We start from the raw sequence: 14,869 nt of genomic DNA, 5'->3' as shown, positions 1-14,869 counted from the left end.
TTTTAAATTAAAAATATTTAAATTTTTTGTTTAATTTTTTTTATTATATGTACAGTGTTCTGCCTGCACGTATGCCTACATACCAGAAGAGGGCACCATATCTCATTATAGATGGTTGTGAGCCACCATGTGATTGCTGGGAATTGAACCCAGAACCTCTGGAAGAGCAGCCAGTGCTCTTAACCTCTGAGCCATCTCTCCAGCCCCTATTTTTTAAAACTTTTATTCATTTGTGTATATGTGTATGTTTGCCACATATCTGCCTTTGGGGACCAGGAGACGGTGTCAGATCCTCGGGAGCTGGAGTTACAGGCAGTTGTGAGTTGCCCAGCGTGGGAGCTGGAAACTTTGCTAGAGTTCCCACAAAGACACATGAGATGTCAATCTGGAGGAAGTGTGGCTCACTCAGAGAGGATTTGGCTCTTATTTTAAGGGGAGCAAGAAGGTCTGCCCATGTGTGTGAGAAGGAAAGCAGGGGTGCCCAGACCATCACTGTGCAAGGCGTACTAGGGATTATATTAGTGGCAGTGGGGACCAGTTCTCGAGGGATTGAGAGGTGGCCAGTCCCAGGTGGAGAGGAAAAAGGAACAGGTATCAACAGGGACTCACCTGGCTGTGCCTTGTGCCTTGTACGCTGGGGGAAGCCAGAGGAGAGACCTAGGGAGCAGAGCCCCACAGTGCAGATGGAGATCAGTTGCCTAGGTGCTGGTGTCTACGTGGGGAGTGTTGAAGGACCGCCATAACTCAGGGTAAATATCCAGGCCAGGATTCTCTCACAGTGACGTGAGAGCTGGGGCAAACTGGATGGGGATTCTTTTAGGAGAGGGGAATCTTAAAACCATTCTCTCTAGACCTCTGATTCCACTTAGTTGGTGTCTTCAGAGCGTCTTAGAGAAATTCTCTGGGGACGGGAGAGACGGCTTAGCTGTCAGGAACACTGGCTGCTCTTCCAGAGGGCCCAGGTTCAATTCCCAGCACCTACATGGCAGCGCATAACTGTCTGTAACTCCAGTTCCAGAGAACCCAACAAACTCACACAGACATACACGTAGGTAAACACCAATGCAAATAAAAATAAATAAATATTTTTTAAATGTGATCTCACTAGGTGGTGGTGACATACTTCTTTAATTCCAGCACTCAGGAGGCAGAGGCAGGCAGATCTCTGTGACTTCAAGGCCAGCCTGGTCTACAGAATGAATTTCAGGACAGACGGGGCTACACAGAGAAATCCTGTCTCAAAAAGCAAAACAAAACAAAACAAAAGGCATCCCACACTACAGCTGTGGAACTGAGTGGTTCTTTATGATATAGAGGACAATCTGATCTACAAGCTATAGATCAGCAAGTTCCAGGTCCTCCAGAGCCACACAGCGATGCCCTATCTCAAACAAACAAACAAATAAAAAGTGAGTGTTTTGGTCATCTAGCATGTACAGTTTCATATATGGTACCCACATGTGTGCATACAGCCTGAAAACAGCTTGCGGTTTGATGTGTCAAAGCCTGGGATCATTCTCTGTCACAAACCCCTTTAGCAGAGGGCTTGAACCTTTTAGAAGTATGATGCTTGTCCTCACTTGAGATGACACAGGCAGTTTCTGTCACTCCTCAGGTGGGTGCCCAGAAACCACAGCCTACCATGTCTGTGCTTACTGCTGAGGGCTTGCCTTTCAGTAAGGGAGAACGACAGAAATCTCCAGGCCAGTGCCGACATCACTCCTACCCAGGTGCACTCCGATCTCCACGCTTGGACCCCCTTCTTCCTTCAGTCTTCCAGCACCCTCACGAGGAAGGGATGCTCTCAGAAGGCCAGGTGGCTGATTATATGGCTAGCTACAAGGAATCAGCACTGTCCAGGACCCCGTACCCTGCAGGGTATCGTGCCTGGAGGGCTTCAGTGCCGGTTTTTCTTTTTCAGGGGATGAACAGCCAGTACGTCCGCCGAGAGGTCTTCTGCGGGAACACCTGCCACGAGCTCAAACGCTTCTGGGAGAGGGAGATTGGCAAACAGACATTCTACCGCCAGTCTGAGGAGCACCGCCTGGGAAGGAGCGCGCTGAGAAAGTATGCAGCCACATGTCTGTTTGAACGCATTTTAAAAAGACGTATAATTTTGGTTTATGTGTATGGATGTTGTGCCTGTGTGTCTGGGCATCCCGTGCATGCCAGGCCCTGGAGGCCAGAAGAGGGTGTTGGATCTTCTGGAACTGGAATTACAGACTGTTGTTAGCTGCCATGTGGGTGTTAGCAACCACCTGTAATTTCAGCTCCAGGGGATTCGACACCTCTGGTCTCCTTGAGTACACAGGTACGCACGCACACACACGCATGTACACACACACACACATGCACATTATTAAAAATAGTAAAAATAAGTTTAAAATGTAAGATGGAGGTATTGGAGGTGGTTCTGAGGTAAGTCTGGGCAACATGAAACTGCTAAAAATAAAAAGAGGGAAGAAGGAGGAAGGGAGGAAAGAAAAAAACAGCTACAAAATGGACTGAGGAACTGGTTCAGTTGGAAAAGCATTTGCCATGTAAGAATAAGGACCTGAGTTCAAGTCCCAGGCCAAACATAAAAAAAATCCAGGCACAGCAGTGCACACCAATTATCCCAGTGCTGGGGAGACAGAGACAAGAGGATCAGTAAGGCCTGCTGGCTAGCCAGTCTAGCTGAATTGGCCAGCTCTAGTTTAGTAAGAGATCCTATATCAAAAATGTAAAAATAGGAGCTGGAGAGATGGCTCAATGGTTAAGAGCACCGGCTGCTCCTCCAGAGGACCCAGGTTCAATTCCCAGCACCTGCGTTGTGGCTCACAACCATCTGTAACTCCAGTTCCAGGGGATCCAATTCCTTCTTCTCCTCTCTGAGGGCACCAGGTATGTGCATGATGCACAGACATGTATGCAGACAAAACATTCATACACATAAAACATTTTCAATTTAAAAGTAAGGTAGAGAGGGGCTGGAGAGATGGCTCAGAGGTTAAGAGCACTGGCTGCTCTTCCAGAGGTCCTGAGTTCAATTCCCAGCAATCACGTGGGGCTCAGAACCACCTGTAGTAAGATCAGATGCCCTCTTCTGGTGTGCAGGTATACATGCAGCTAGAGCACATGTATACATACATAAAATAAATAAATCTTTAAAAATTAAAAAAATAAGGTAGAGAACAGCAAATAAAATACCTGACATTGATTCTGGCCTCTGCATGCACACACACACACAGAGGCATATGCATATGTACTCACAGAACCCCCAGTCAGAAAGCGGGTCTGTTCATTTTCATCTGTGTAAGCAAATATGCATAGATACTTGATTTGCAAGTTCTCTGCACACCCTCCTAAGATCTGAGCACACAAAGGGTTTCAGGGAGGAAATGGGAGGATGCTTCCCAGAGCCACGGCTGTAGAGAGCGGACCCCATCTGTGCACGTTTCTATTTCCAGACTCAGGGAAGAATGGAAGCAGAGGCTGGAAACGAAGCTGAGACTGCGGAACAATCCAGAGGAGGTGGAAAGGCAGACAACCGTCAGCTGAGAGCTTCCTGCTTCCCTGACCCCTAGAGGACACAGAGCAGTAGGTCACTGGGCTGGAAGTCAGTTAAACCCCAGTCCCTCTGCTGCTGCACATCCCTTCCCAATGCCCAAGGTGGCTCTTTGCCAAGCCGCACTCTGCGTGGAGGCCCGGCTATTATTCCAAATGTCTCTGACCGTGAGCTCGTTTAGCATCAAGGCCTCAGACCTTGTGCTTTGTTTTCCTATAATTTCCCTCTAGATATTTTAAAGTATGTGCACTCCAGAAGGGATCTGGATCTGCATGGTATTTCTGCTGCACATTTCACCCAGGAAGCATAATCACATGCAGTCTTTTCTCTAATTTTCCTTTGAAGAGAAGAGCAATGTTCCTATCTACAGAAACAAAAGCAGCACCCGTAGTCATAAAATAAGGTTTGCAAAGATCTGGTCTCTATGTGAACTTAAGCGGCCTTCTAAAAGCCATGTTTATCAATAAAATTTGGAGATTATTTTAATAAAGTTCAGTCTTTTGCCATGATCATGCACGTCATTGCACGTATTTAGTTGAATCTCCCTGAGTTTGCACAGTTAGTAACCAGTCTGTTAGCTCAACAAAACTGATGTCAGGCTACACCAAGAGGGTTTAGCACACAGATTCTGGGCTTTGAAATTACACTGTCTCTCCATCTCTCAGGCCTAGAGCACCAGGGTTGCTGCTGTTGAGAATGCAATGATAATGGGGTCCAGGAACTTTCTTTTTCACAGAAGAAGAGAGTAGAGAGGTTTGTGATTGTTGTCCATGACATCTGTAAGGCTTTTTAGACACAAGGGCAATTCAGCTGGAAAACATAAAAATAATCCCTCAGATCACAGACATATTATTGTTATCATTACACTCGAAAAGTATTTATCTTCATTTTAAATTATGTGTATCTCTGTGTGCGTGTCATATGTATCTGTGTGTGTCATGTGTATCTGTGTGTGGGTGTGTCATGTGTATCTCTGTGTAAGTGTGTCATGTGTATCTGTGGGGAGGAGTGAAATGCTGGTGCCTGTGATGGCTGTCATGTCCTTGGGAGCTGGATGTACAAGTGGGTGTGATATCCCTATCCAGATGCTGGGAACTGAGCTCAGGCCCGTGGCAAGAGCAGTATGTACTTTAACCACTGAGCCATGGCTCCAGCCCCAACTATTATACCTATTGATGGACAGGAAGCAGAGGCTCAGAAAAGTGATACAGGTATGGAATTGATTAGTGAAAGAGACAAGGTTCAATATTAATTTTTTTAATATTTATTGACTTATTATACAATATTCTGTCCGTGTGTATGCCTGCAGGCCAGAAGAGGGCACCAGACCCCATTACAGATGGTTGTGAGCCACCCTGTGGTTGCTGGGAATTGAACTCAGGACCTTTGGAAGAGTAGGCAATGCTCTTTACCTCTTAACCGTCTCTTCAGCCCCAGATTCAATATTAATTTTAACTTCAAAAATAAATCCTCCTTTCAAATCATGGTGCTAGTTAATTTGTGGGAAACCAGCTTCTACAAGTACACCACTTACTAGGGTAGGGGCATGGGGATTAGAAAAATCAGTAAAGCCAGGAGGTGGTGGCGCATGCCTTTAATCCCAGCACTTGGGAGGCAGAGGCAGGCGGATCTCTGTAAGTTCGAGGCCAGCCTGGTCTACAAGAGCTAGTTCCAGGACAGGAACCAAAAAAGCTACAGAGAAACCCTGTCTCGAAAATAAAAATTAAAAAAAAAAGAAAAATCAGTAAAGAGAATGAAGATGCGGGGCTGGAGAGATGGCTCAGTGGTTAAGAGCATTGCCTGCTCTTCCAAAGGTCATGAGTTCAATTCCCGGCAACCACATGGTGGCTCACAACCATCTGTAACGAGGTCTGCTGCCCTCTTCTGGTCTGCAGACACACACAGACAGAATATTGTATACATAATAAATAAATATTTAAAAAAAAAGAATGAAGATGCAGGTGAAAATAATACAACAGAAACATAAGACAGTACCGGGAGGGAATTCAGTGAGTACTGAAATCGCTGTGTTTAATTGTCAGCAAAGGGCTCAACTGTATCCATGAAGGCCGTGGTTGGGGGCTGTCCCCTGTTTCTAGGAACACCAGAAGACTTCCGGGAGCTCAACAGTTAATTTCTTGGGTTTGGAGAAATGGTTAAGCTGACCAGAATGGGGAAACTCACCAACTGAAGCCAGTGGTGTGCAAAGAGGTCACACCCAGAAAGATGGAACACATGGTTGTTGTGGAAAAAATACCTGGTTCCAGATCCTGACCCCAGGAGAGGGGCAAGAGAGACTCCTGAGTCTCACAAAATTACCTGGCGTGAGAAGGAAACACAGAACATGCAACAAACCCGCTTAGGAGATTATTGGGGGGGAGGGGGTGTATAGGCCTGGTGAGGTCAGTGTGCAGAGAGAAAGAGCTTGAAGATGGCGCGTCCAGCTTTTAAAGGCTGCCTAGCGCATGCGCACAGAGGGATGACATGGTTACATCATACATAGATGATGGAGCTCACGCATGCATACAAGGGCCCACACAGTTGCATCAGAATAGGTGATGCAAGCGTGCTACACAAGGGTCACGCAGGGTCCTTTAAGATCCCCCAGGGCCATTAGGCACTTCTGCCTTAAGGGTTTGTCTGCAGGTGTGTGGCCCTAGAACCCGGAAGTGTCAGGTATGTCGTGTGGCTGAATCATTACAGCCAGAAAGCGAAATGTCCTCCACGGGCTCACGGTCAAAACCCCTGGTCCTTACTGTGAGCCCTCTTGGGAGAGGGTTTGGAACCTTCAGGATAGTGGCACAGCTAGCCAAAGTGGGCCACTTGGGAAAGGCGTTGAAGGTCATGCCTGGTTCTAGCCTGAGCTTTGAGCTCTCTCCCCTACCAGGATGTGAACACACCATGCCACAAGCTCCCACCACTACAAACTATGCTGTTCCTGCCACCATCCGTGATGGACTTTCCCTCTAAACTGTGAGCAGACATAAACATTCCCTCCCAGAAGCTGCTCTTGTCAGGAGTTTTCTCACAGTGCACATGCCACCGCACACACATCACTGCACACACGTCACCTCACATACATCACAGTCCACAGGTCACAACACACACTGTAATAGTCTGTCCTGTCTCTTTAAGAGACAAGCCCCAGCCACTCACTGCTTCCTCCCCAGCAGAGGCAAATGGATCTTCCTTCTGCTTCCAGCCTGCCAGTTCCTTCTTTTCCATCCCTTCCCCACACCTCTCTCTCTCCATTTCTCTCTCTCTCTCTCTTTATGCCTCTCTCTGCTCTTCCCCCTTCTTCCCTTTCCATTTTCCCTCCATAACCCACTAAATAAATACTAACTTTCTCTGCATGGTGTGCCTGATAGGTCTCTGTCTCTCACCCTCCACGTGGCTCCCTACCTGAGACCGGCTGCCTTTGTGGTTCACCATGGTCTCATGGCTCACCATGTTCTCGTGGCCCACCATGGTCGCGTGGCCCACCATGGTCGCGTGGCCCGCTGCCCACTGCCACCACTCAGGGATCTGCAGCACTTCTGCCTCTGTGCCCCTTGGGGAACCACAGTGTTTTATTTAAACCATAACACACACGTCACCACGCACACATCATGGCACACATGTCACGGCGCACACGTCACAGCACACATGTCATGGCACACATTCACACAGCACGCATGTCACAACACAATGTCACAACACACACAGCATGGCACAAACATCATAGCACACAAGTCATAGCATACATTACAGCACACACACGACACACACGTCACAGCACACATGTCATGACACACATGTCATGACACACACGTCACAGCACACATGTCATGACACACATGTCATGGCACACACAGGGCACAGCACACAAAAGTAAAACTACATTCTAGTAACAGCACAAAGAAGTCAGGGTGATGACAGCAAGTTCAACTGCTTTTCCAAGACAAGGAATCCTGGCTCCCCAGCTGATTTCCTATCTTCCTCCCTCCTGTTTTCTCTTTTCTCATTTACACCAGATTATATTAAAAGGTCAGCATATCTGTGGCATCAACAGTGTTGAAAACAATGGAATAGATTAACAAGCTTCCAAAACTGACAATTTTGGGAAGTAGAGAAGGATCGCCAGCTTACTCCTTCACGAAAATTCAAATTGTGGGCGATTTTATTGTTTGTTCACCTCTTTCTCCAAAAGGTTTTTCCAGAAGTCTTTTCCACACCCAGTCAAGTCACAGCTTTTCCTGACCTTCAATTCTATTATCTCAATAAACCTTATCGAATGCTTCATTCACCCAGTTACTCAGGCTAAAGTCTAGCCACCCCAGTCTTCTCCCTCCCACGCATCTATCCACTCTCTGTGGGTGAAGGTACGAGCTGTGGAATCCTCATGACCTGACTTCAATCCTGGAACCCACAGTGGAAGAAGAGAGCTGACTCCTGACATTCATCCTCTGACCGCCACACATGTGCCATGACACACACCTGCCCACACTCAAAATACACACGTCACACACACACATAATGAATCACACACACAAATTATAATAAGTAATTTTTAAATGTCAGCTTTACTTTCTTAGGATTAGAATGTCTAGAATCTAAACCACTATGCCTTGATTCAAATGTGTCCAAAATTTTAGCATGCTTTAAATTTATCATCTTCAGCCAAGCTTAGTGGTCCATACCTGTAATCCCAGCACACAGGAGGTGGGGACAGGAGAGTCCGTAGCTTAAAGACATGCTGACCACATAGAAAGCTTGAGGTCAGCCTGGGCTACGTGAAGTTCTGTTTTTAGTTTTTACAAAATTTATCATCTTTAGTATAAATACTGCTTAACATAAGAAAACTCTTATGCACTACTCATGGGAATGCAAATTGGTCCAGTCATTATGAAAATTTCATAAGAAAGCCTAATACACAGGCTCACCATTCAAAGTACCCAACTATATTACCCCTGGGTACAGACTGGAAAGACTCTAAGTCAACACACCACAGAGATGCCTGCACGTGCATTTTTTGAAGGATTATTCACCATATCCAAGCCAAGGAGTCAGTCTCGGTGTCCATCCACAGATAGAGGACACATATTATACATACACAGTGGAATTAGCAAAGAACAATTAGCCGCAAAGAGCAGTATTATGTTGTTAGTGACAAAAGGGTCGGGAAGCTGCAAAGATGGTGCAGCAGGTAAGAGTACTCACTGTTCTTGCAGAGGACTCTAGTTCAGTTCTCAGCACCCACATGGTGGCTCACAGCCATCTGCAACTCCAGTACCAGAGGACCCAAGACGCTCTTCTGACATCTGTGGGCACCAGGCATGCACATGATGCATGAACACACATGTGAAACACTCATACACATGGAATAAGACAATACATTTTTAAAACGTCACACTGTTTGCTAGAAAATTTGATGAAACTGGAGACCATTATATTAGTGGGAAAAAAAAGCCAGGTTCAAAAAGAGAAATATGTTTTCTCTCACTTGTGGGCTCTAGATTATATATAGATATATAACTTTTCCATCTCTCTCTCCTTCTCCTCCCTCTCCTTCTCCCTCTCCCTCCCTCCCTCCCTCCCTCTCCTTCCATACCTAATACATAATAGTTAATCAAGCTGTAACTAGAGCCCTGGTGGATGAATTAGCCTCCATGTTCAGCTTAGTCCATCCTGCACCGTTGATGTGTGGCCTCACAGAGATCTGAACAACTCTAGCTGTTGCTGCCAGAAACCTTGATACCCTGAAGATAAGCAGTAGTTACTTCCTTTTGTTTACTGTGTGCAAAAGCAACTGGGTTAACGTGCCTGTCTGTCAGAACCCCAGGGTCATACCAGTACAGATGCCTGAACACTAACAGACGTGGTGGCCAGCTTTGGGAGACCTTGAGCAATACAATGCAGAAGGGCATGACAGCAAGGCTGCAGCTACCTAGTTATCTTGTGGAAAGAGAAGACAAGTTGAGAAGACCCAGGACCCGCCACATGAATGTGGGCATCTGGAACAGCCCCTCGTGAGGGGAACAAGAGTCACGTGATGAGACACAAGCCCGATCTGTTGGGCAAATGAATGGAAGGTTTGCGTACAGTACAGCACTATGTTTTACAAGAGCCTCCTCCATAATACCCCCATTCAGATCAGGCTGAGGGTCTGAATGACACCACTGAGGGCATCTCTCCTCTCGCAGCAGCGAGCCAGCACAACACTCTGTGTTAGTCAACACGAAGCGGGGCACAGTTCATGGCTAAGCTTTAGAAGTTGCTTTTATAAGGCCACTTCCTGACAGGAAGCTTTCATAATTGCACAAACATTTCCTTTTGGCCTATGGAAAGGAGAAGGTCATAGTGTAGGGGGCTTCTAGAACCTTCCCACAGTGTGTCCACTATAGCAGTGTCCACCGTAGCCTGGTGCCACATGTGCCTGGCCACTTTTTGCTTGTAGTTTTTCCTAATAAATATGATTTCTGCTCCACGGTGGGTACCTGTGTGTTGATGGGTGGCCCATGTCCTGGCAGAATTGTGTCCTTGGCAACTGGCTCCATTCTGGCTCTCCTTGAACCCAGAGGACAAGCTGAAGACAGCTTTCTTGAAGACAGCTCCCAAGGCCACAGGGGAGTTGAGGAAAGAAGAGAGAGAAATATAAAGAAGGCAAAGAACAAAGGAGCAAAGGCAAGGCACAGGGGGAGCCTAGTATTCTGGAAAGGGTGCGGTTTAGAAGAATTAATTTTTGAACATTGCTAGTTCTCTCATGGGTCAGTGTGATCCAAAAATAGGAAAGGAAGAACGAGGAAAAGTGGGGAAGAAGAGAACCCATTGTTCACAGCAAGGGGTTCAGCAGAATGCATGGAAAAAGTTTAATTAGTAAGAGGCTGGAGTAGCTGAGATGCTAAATGGGAGGTGTGTCATGGGAGTAACCCAGAGTCTCAGCAGCAACGTGATCCCTAGCAGGAAGGGTAAGGCAGGTTGCTGGGTAAGAACAGGAAGCGCAGAACCGGAGTGTGGGTTGCTGGGTAAGAATGGGAAGTGTTCTAGTGAGATGGGCTGGCGTGGGGAAGCAGTGTCCAGAGGGAGCTGAGATGGAAGAGATGGGCTTCCTAAGACAGTCTATATGTTTTGAAGTTTCTGGTCATACAAACACCCTTAAAATGATCACCTGAACAAAAGCAAGCAGAGCCTCTTCTCATAAAAGATACTGAAAGACCTCCGGATAGGGGAGACTCTCACTCAAGTCTAGGGATAACATGATCCCCCCCCCCCCAGGAACTCACGGGAGACCGTTTTTCCTGCAATCACACGAGGTTTATTGACAGGACAGGAACCAGTGCACTGGAGCCGAAACTCATTTCCCACGCAGGGGTAGAGTTCGACCCAGAGTAGCTGGGAGAAGGGGTATTTAAGGGAAGAAACCATAACCCAATAACCTAAAGGGGATGGGGAGGGCGTCATTGGAAAATTCCAAAAATACCGGTGATCATTGGAAAAGTCTGAAAATACCAGTGATAATCACAAGGGAGTAACTCCCTGTTTCTCAAGATTATTCTCAAGATTATAATTTAACTTTATGGTCAGCTAGTTCCTGGAACAGAGTCACTGAACCAGCTAACCTAGATTTTTGATTCTTCTCTCCCTGCTAGATTTTTTTTGGCTCTACTCTTTCTGCTAGAGGGGTCTGAATTTATCCGGGTCTTTTTTTTTTTTTTTCAAAAAATATTTATTTATTTATTATTTATACAATATTCTGCCTGTGTCTATGCCTGCAGGCCAGAAGAGGGCACCAGACCCCATTACAGATGGCTGTGAGCCACCATGTGGTTGCTGGGAATTGAACTCAGGACCTTTGGTAGAGCAGGCAATGCTCTTAACCTCTGAGCCATCTCTCCAGCCCCTTTATCTGGGTCTTTTAATACAGAACTGGAGGCCAACAGGGAGGGGGGCGGGGGAGAGGACCACACAGCTGTCTCCCTCCCATCACCACCCCTTGTTTATGTACTGTCTTGTCCTCTGGTGGATTTCCCTGAGGTCACTCTGACCTATGACTGACAGATGTCAGTACCAAATTTATTAAGGTTGATGTGTGCGTCATTTAATTGAGTCAACTGTACACACTTCAAACAGTAAAGACAACAACCAGGGACCAGAATAGACACCACCAGTTTTCAAGGTCAGCTCTAGAAAGTCCTGTGACTCAACCTCTACCTTGACCAGTTCTCCTGGTCAGAGATCAACCTGAGAAATTCTGCAGAACCCTACCGTCCAGAACTTGGTCAGGGAATTAGACCACTCTGAATGTCTTCCAGAACTAGGGACAAATTCCATTCTGCTGGTAAATATCATTTCATTTGGTCTCATTAATTATTATAATTCATGCATTTTCCCAAGTAAAGTTGATGTATACATTTGCTGTGATTATCCAACTATTGTACTATTCAATATTTACTATCCTGTGGTTACTTTTTTTTTTTTTCTTTTATTCTGGTTGTTTGAGACAGAGTCTTAATGTATAGCCCAGCCCAGTCTGAAAATCAGGAGTTCTCTGCCTCAGTCTCCTGAATGCTAGGGTTAATGCTATCATACCTGGCTCTTATGTTTCTCTTAATTTGTTTAATTAATTAATGTTTTTTTGAAACAGGGTCTCACTTTGTAATCTTGGTTGGCCTGGAACTCACTATTGTAGACCAGGCTGACCTCCCAAGTACTAGGACTAAAGGTGTGTACCACCGTATCTGTCTCCCCACCTTTATTTTTTTTAAATATTTATTTATTATGTATACAATATTCTGTCTGTGTGTATGCCTGCAGGCCAGAAGAGGGCACCAGACCCCATTACAGATGGTTGTGAGCCACCATGTGGTTGCTGGGAATTAAACTCAAGACCTTTGGAAGAGCAGGCAATACTCTTAACCTCTGAGCCATCTCTCCAGCCCCCCCCCACCTTTATTTTTAATCAGACCAGGGAGAACATATTTGGAGCCTTCCTGAACCTGTATACTTCATTCCCACCAGGGCATTTGACAAGAACACAGTAGTTACTGTCAATTCAGTAATATCATGATTTGACAATCTTTAAATCCATTGGTACTTACCTCCAGTGACATATATCTATGCAGATAGAAAGACAATCTGTGTATGTGTCTTGTGTTGCGTGTATGTGTGTGTGTTTCAGCCTTGATATTGTCCATTGAACAGCCCTTGGTTCTATGAGAGCCAAACCTCCTGTTGACAGATACCAGCCCTGGAGCCCTATTTACCTGCCCAGCTCTGGGGGTTTGTTGTGTCCTCTTTGAAGCGGGTGTTTGTACCCAGTGCTGGATGCTCAAGTACCTGGCTGTACAGCAGGGCCTCTTCCAAGCCACACCTCTGTTGCTGAGCCTACCTGAGAGCCCACTTTCTCAGGCCCTGTGTGGATATTTGAGCCTCCACCTTGTACATCATAGGTAGTCGGACTGTTCTTTGGGCGGCCAGTTCATAAATAACATAGAGGCTTGTCCTTAGCTTAAGCTTTTAAAAACTAGTTCTTATAACTTAGTTAACCTGTTTCTATTAGTCTATTTCCTATCTCATGGCTTAGTTATCTTCCTGCTGTCCCGCAAGTCCACTTGTCCTGTGTCCCATGGCATCTCCTCTTTGACTTTGGCTTTCCGCCCGGAAATCCCACCTATTCTCTCCTGCCTAGATACTGGCCGTTCCGCTCTTTATTACACCAATCACAGCCAAACAGCTTCACACGGTGTACAAATATCCTACACCACCACCCAACCAAACCAGAGGGTTGTTCTGAAACTGGGGGCTGAGGAAGGCAGCCGGCCTCACACAGCCTTGTTGCTGGGTTCCCCTTTGCCCAGACTGTGACTTCTCTCCCCTCTAGGAAAAGCTACACACCCCTGGCCCACTTCTGTCCGGCTTCCCCCCATCCAGTCGTGGGTTGAGGGATATCTCTCTCAGCAAATTCAGCCATGGATGTGAGATGGCATTCCAGACTCCGCTTGTTTCCCTCTCAAACGGGCACCAGAGTAAAGAATCTGAAACTCATTTCCAGCCTCCCCTGCCCTGCCCGCCCCTCACCTGGTCTCAGTTCCACGGAAACCAGATCTGATTCCCGGTGAAATTCTACGGGGAGATGGTTTGGAATCCTCGTCGTTCCCCTTTTTCTGCCCTCTCTCATTGACTGTACACCACTCTAAGGTGGGAGGAAGGTTCTTGAAGAATCAGAGACAGTGCTTCCAACCCCTGGTCTCCAGTATCCTCTCGACTGTCTGAGCCTCCTCTTGGAGCACACAGATCCCTCCCTGTAGCCCCAGACAAGCACCACATTGTGCAGCCCTGGCTGCTTTGAGCATTTTTGTTGTTATTGATCTGCATGAAAGAGGAAGGAGGTAGATGGAGGAACACAGAAGAGGCTGGGAGCTGCAGTTTCACTGTCATCAGGGTTTCATGGGATGGATTTGCAAATCCCTGGGATGAGGCACTGACTGAGAGAGCGAAGAGCCTCCCCTGGCCCCTCCAGCAAAGGGCAGGAAATGGAGATCCACTAGTAAAGGCAAACACACATGACAGGATGCAGGCAGGGGCAGATGCAGTGGACCCTGGGGGAGCGGGCTCTTGCAGGAAGTGCTATGGAATCAGGAAACCTGCAGGACATGACTGAGACTGTTCTGAAGAGCAGGGGTCAGGGTGGAGGAAGGGCACCAGGGACTGCGGAGCTACTAAAACAGATGGTAAATGTAGCCAGAAGGAAACAAGGCAGAAGTCGTGAGGAGTGGGCAGAGATGCAGGGCAGCCACGTGGATTTGATTCCCGGTGCTCTGGAAAGCTGTTGGAGGGCTTCCCGAAGCTCCCTCCTGCTGCTGTGTGGACAGCAGAGGCACAGGAGGGGCTAAGTCTAGGGTCCATTTGAGAGCGACCATAGCCTGGATAAGGATGCCTTCTGGAATAGAGAGAAGCAGATGTACTCAAAACTGGGTGGATGAGGTCAGAACAGAGTTGGGGAGGGCGGAAGGAAGCACAGAGCACTCAGGACTTCTGGGAGCACTTTCTGGGCCTGTCAGGGATGAAGGGATGCTCGATTCTCAAGTAGAATAGGGAGTGATATGTAAACTCTCTTTGCAAACTAGGAGTGGAGAATGGGCTCTGACTCTTTGTGACACCCCGGGAACCTTGCACATCTCCACACAGACCACTAAGGCAAGGCTCCCTGGCAGTCTGGCATGTGTTGGTGCAGTGCTCTACAGCGGCCCCTGGAATGAGAAGAGAGATACTGGGAAGGAGACACTATGAGGCCTTAGAGTCCACCTTCATAGTTTCAGCTGATGGCGGACCTTTCTAATATAT

The 14,869-nt window shown here is 46.9% G+C and overlaps 1 protein-coding gene across 1 annotated transcript; it reads left to right on the top strand.

The window, feature by feature from the left end:
- The first annotated feature begins 1,924 nt into the window (after positions 1 to 1,924).
- Positions 1,925 to 3,733, top strand: Fam240a (family with sequence similarity 240 member A). Its single transcript, XM_050139103.1, has 2 exons — positions 1,925 to 2,067; positions 3,450 to 3,733. The coding sequence occupies exons 1-2, from the start codon at positions 1,925 to 1,927 to the stop codon at positions 3,538 to 3,540; spliced, it is 234 nt and encodes a 77-aa protein (XP_049995060.1). The 3' UTR covers positions 3,541 to 3,733.
- The last annotated feature ends 11,136 nt before the right edge of the window (positions 3,734 to 14,869 follow it).

Source organism: Alexandromys fortis, unplaced genomic scaffold, assembly GCF_014885135.2.
Source record: "Alexandromys fortis isolate MF-2015 unplaced genomic scaffold, M_Fortis_MF-2015_v1.1 scaffold_36, whole genome shotgun sequence".
In the NCBI taxonomy this organism is placed as follows: Eukaryota; Metazoa; Chordata; class Mammalia; order Rodentia; family Cricetidae; genus Alexandromys; species Alexandromys fortis.
Note: the sequence above shows the minus strand (reverse complement) of the source record. Positions and strands in the feature narration are given on the sequence as shown.

Coding starts and splice junctions, on each gene's coding strand:
- Fam240a (XM_050139103.1), top strand. CDS start 1,925: ATGAACAGCCAGTACGTCCGCCGAGAGGTCTTCTGCGGGAACACCTGC. Junction 2,068..3,449: donor GGAAGGAGCGCGCTGAGAAA/GTATGCAGCCAC, acceptor TTCTATTTCCAG/ACTCAGGGAAGAATGGAAGC.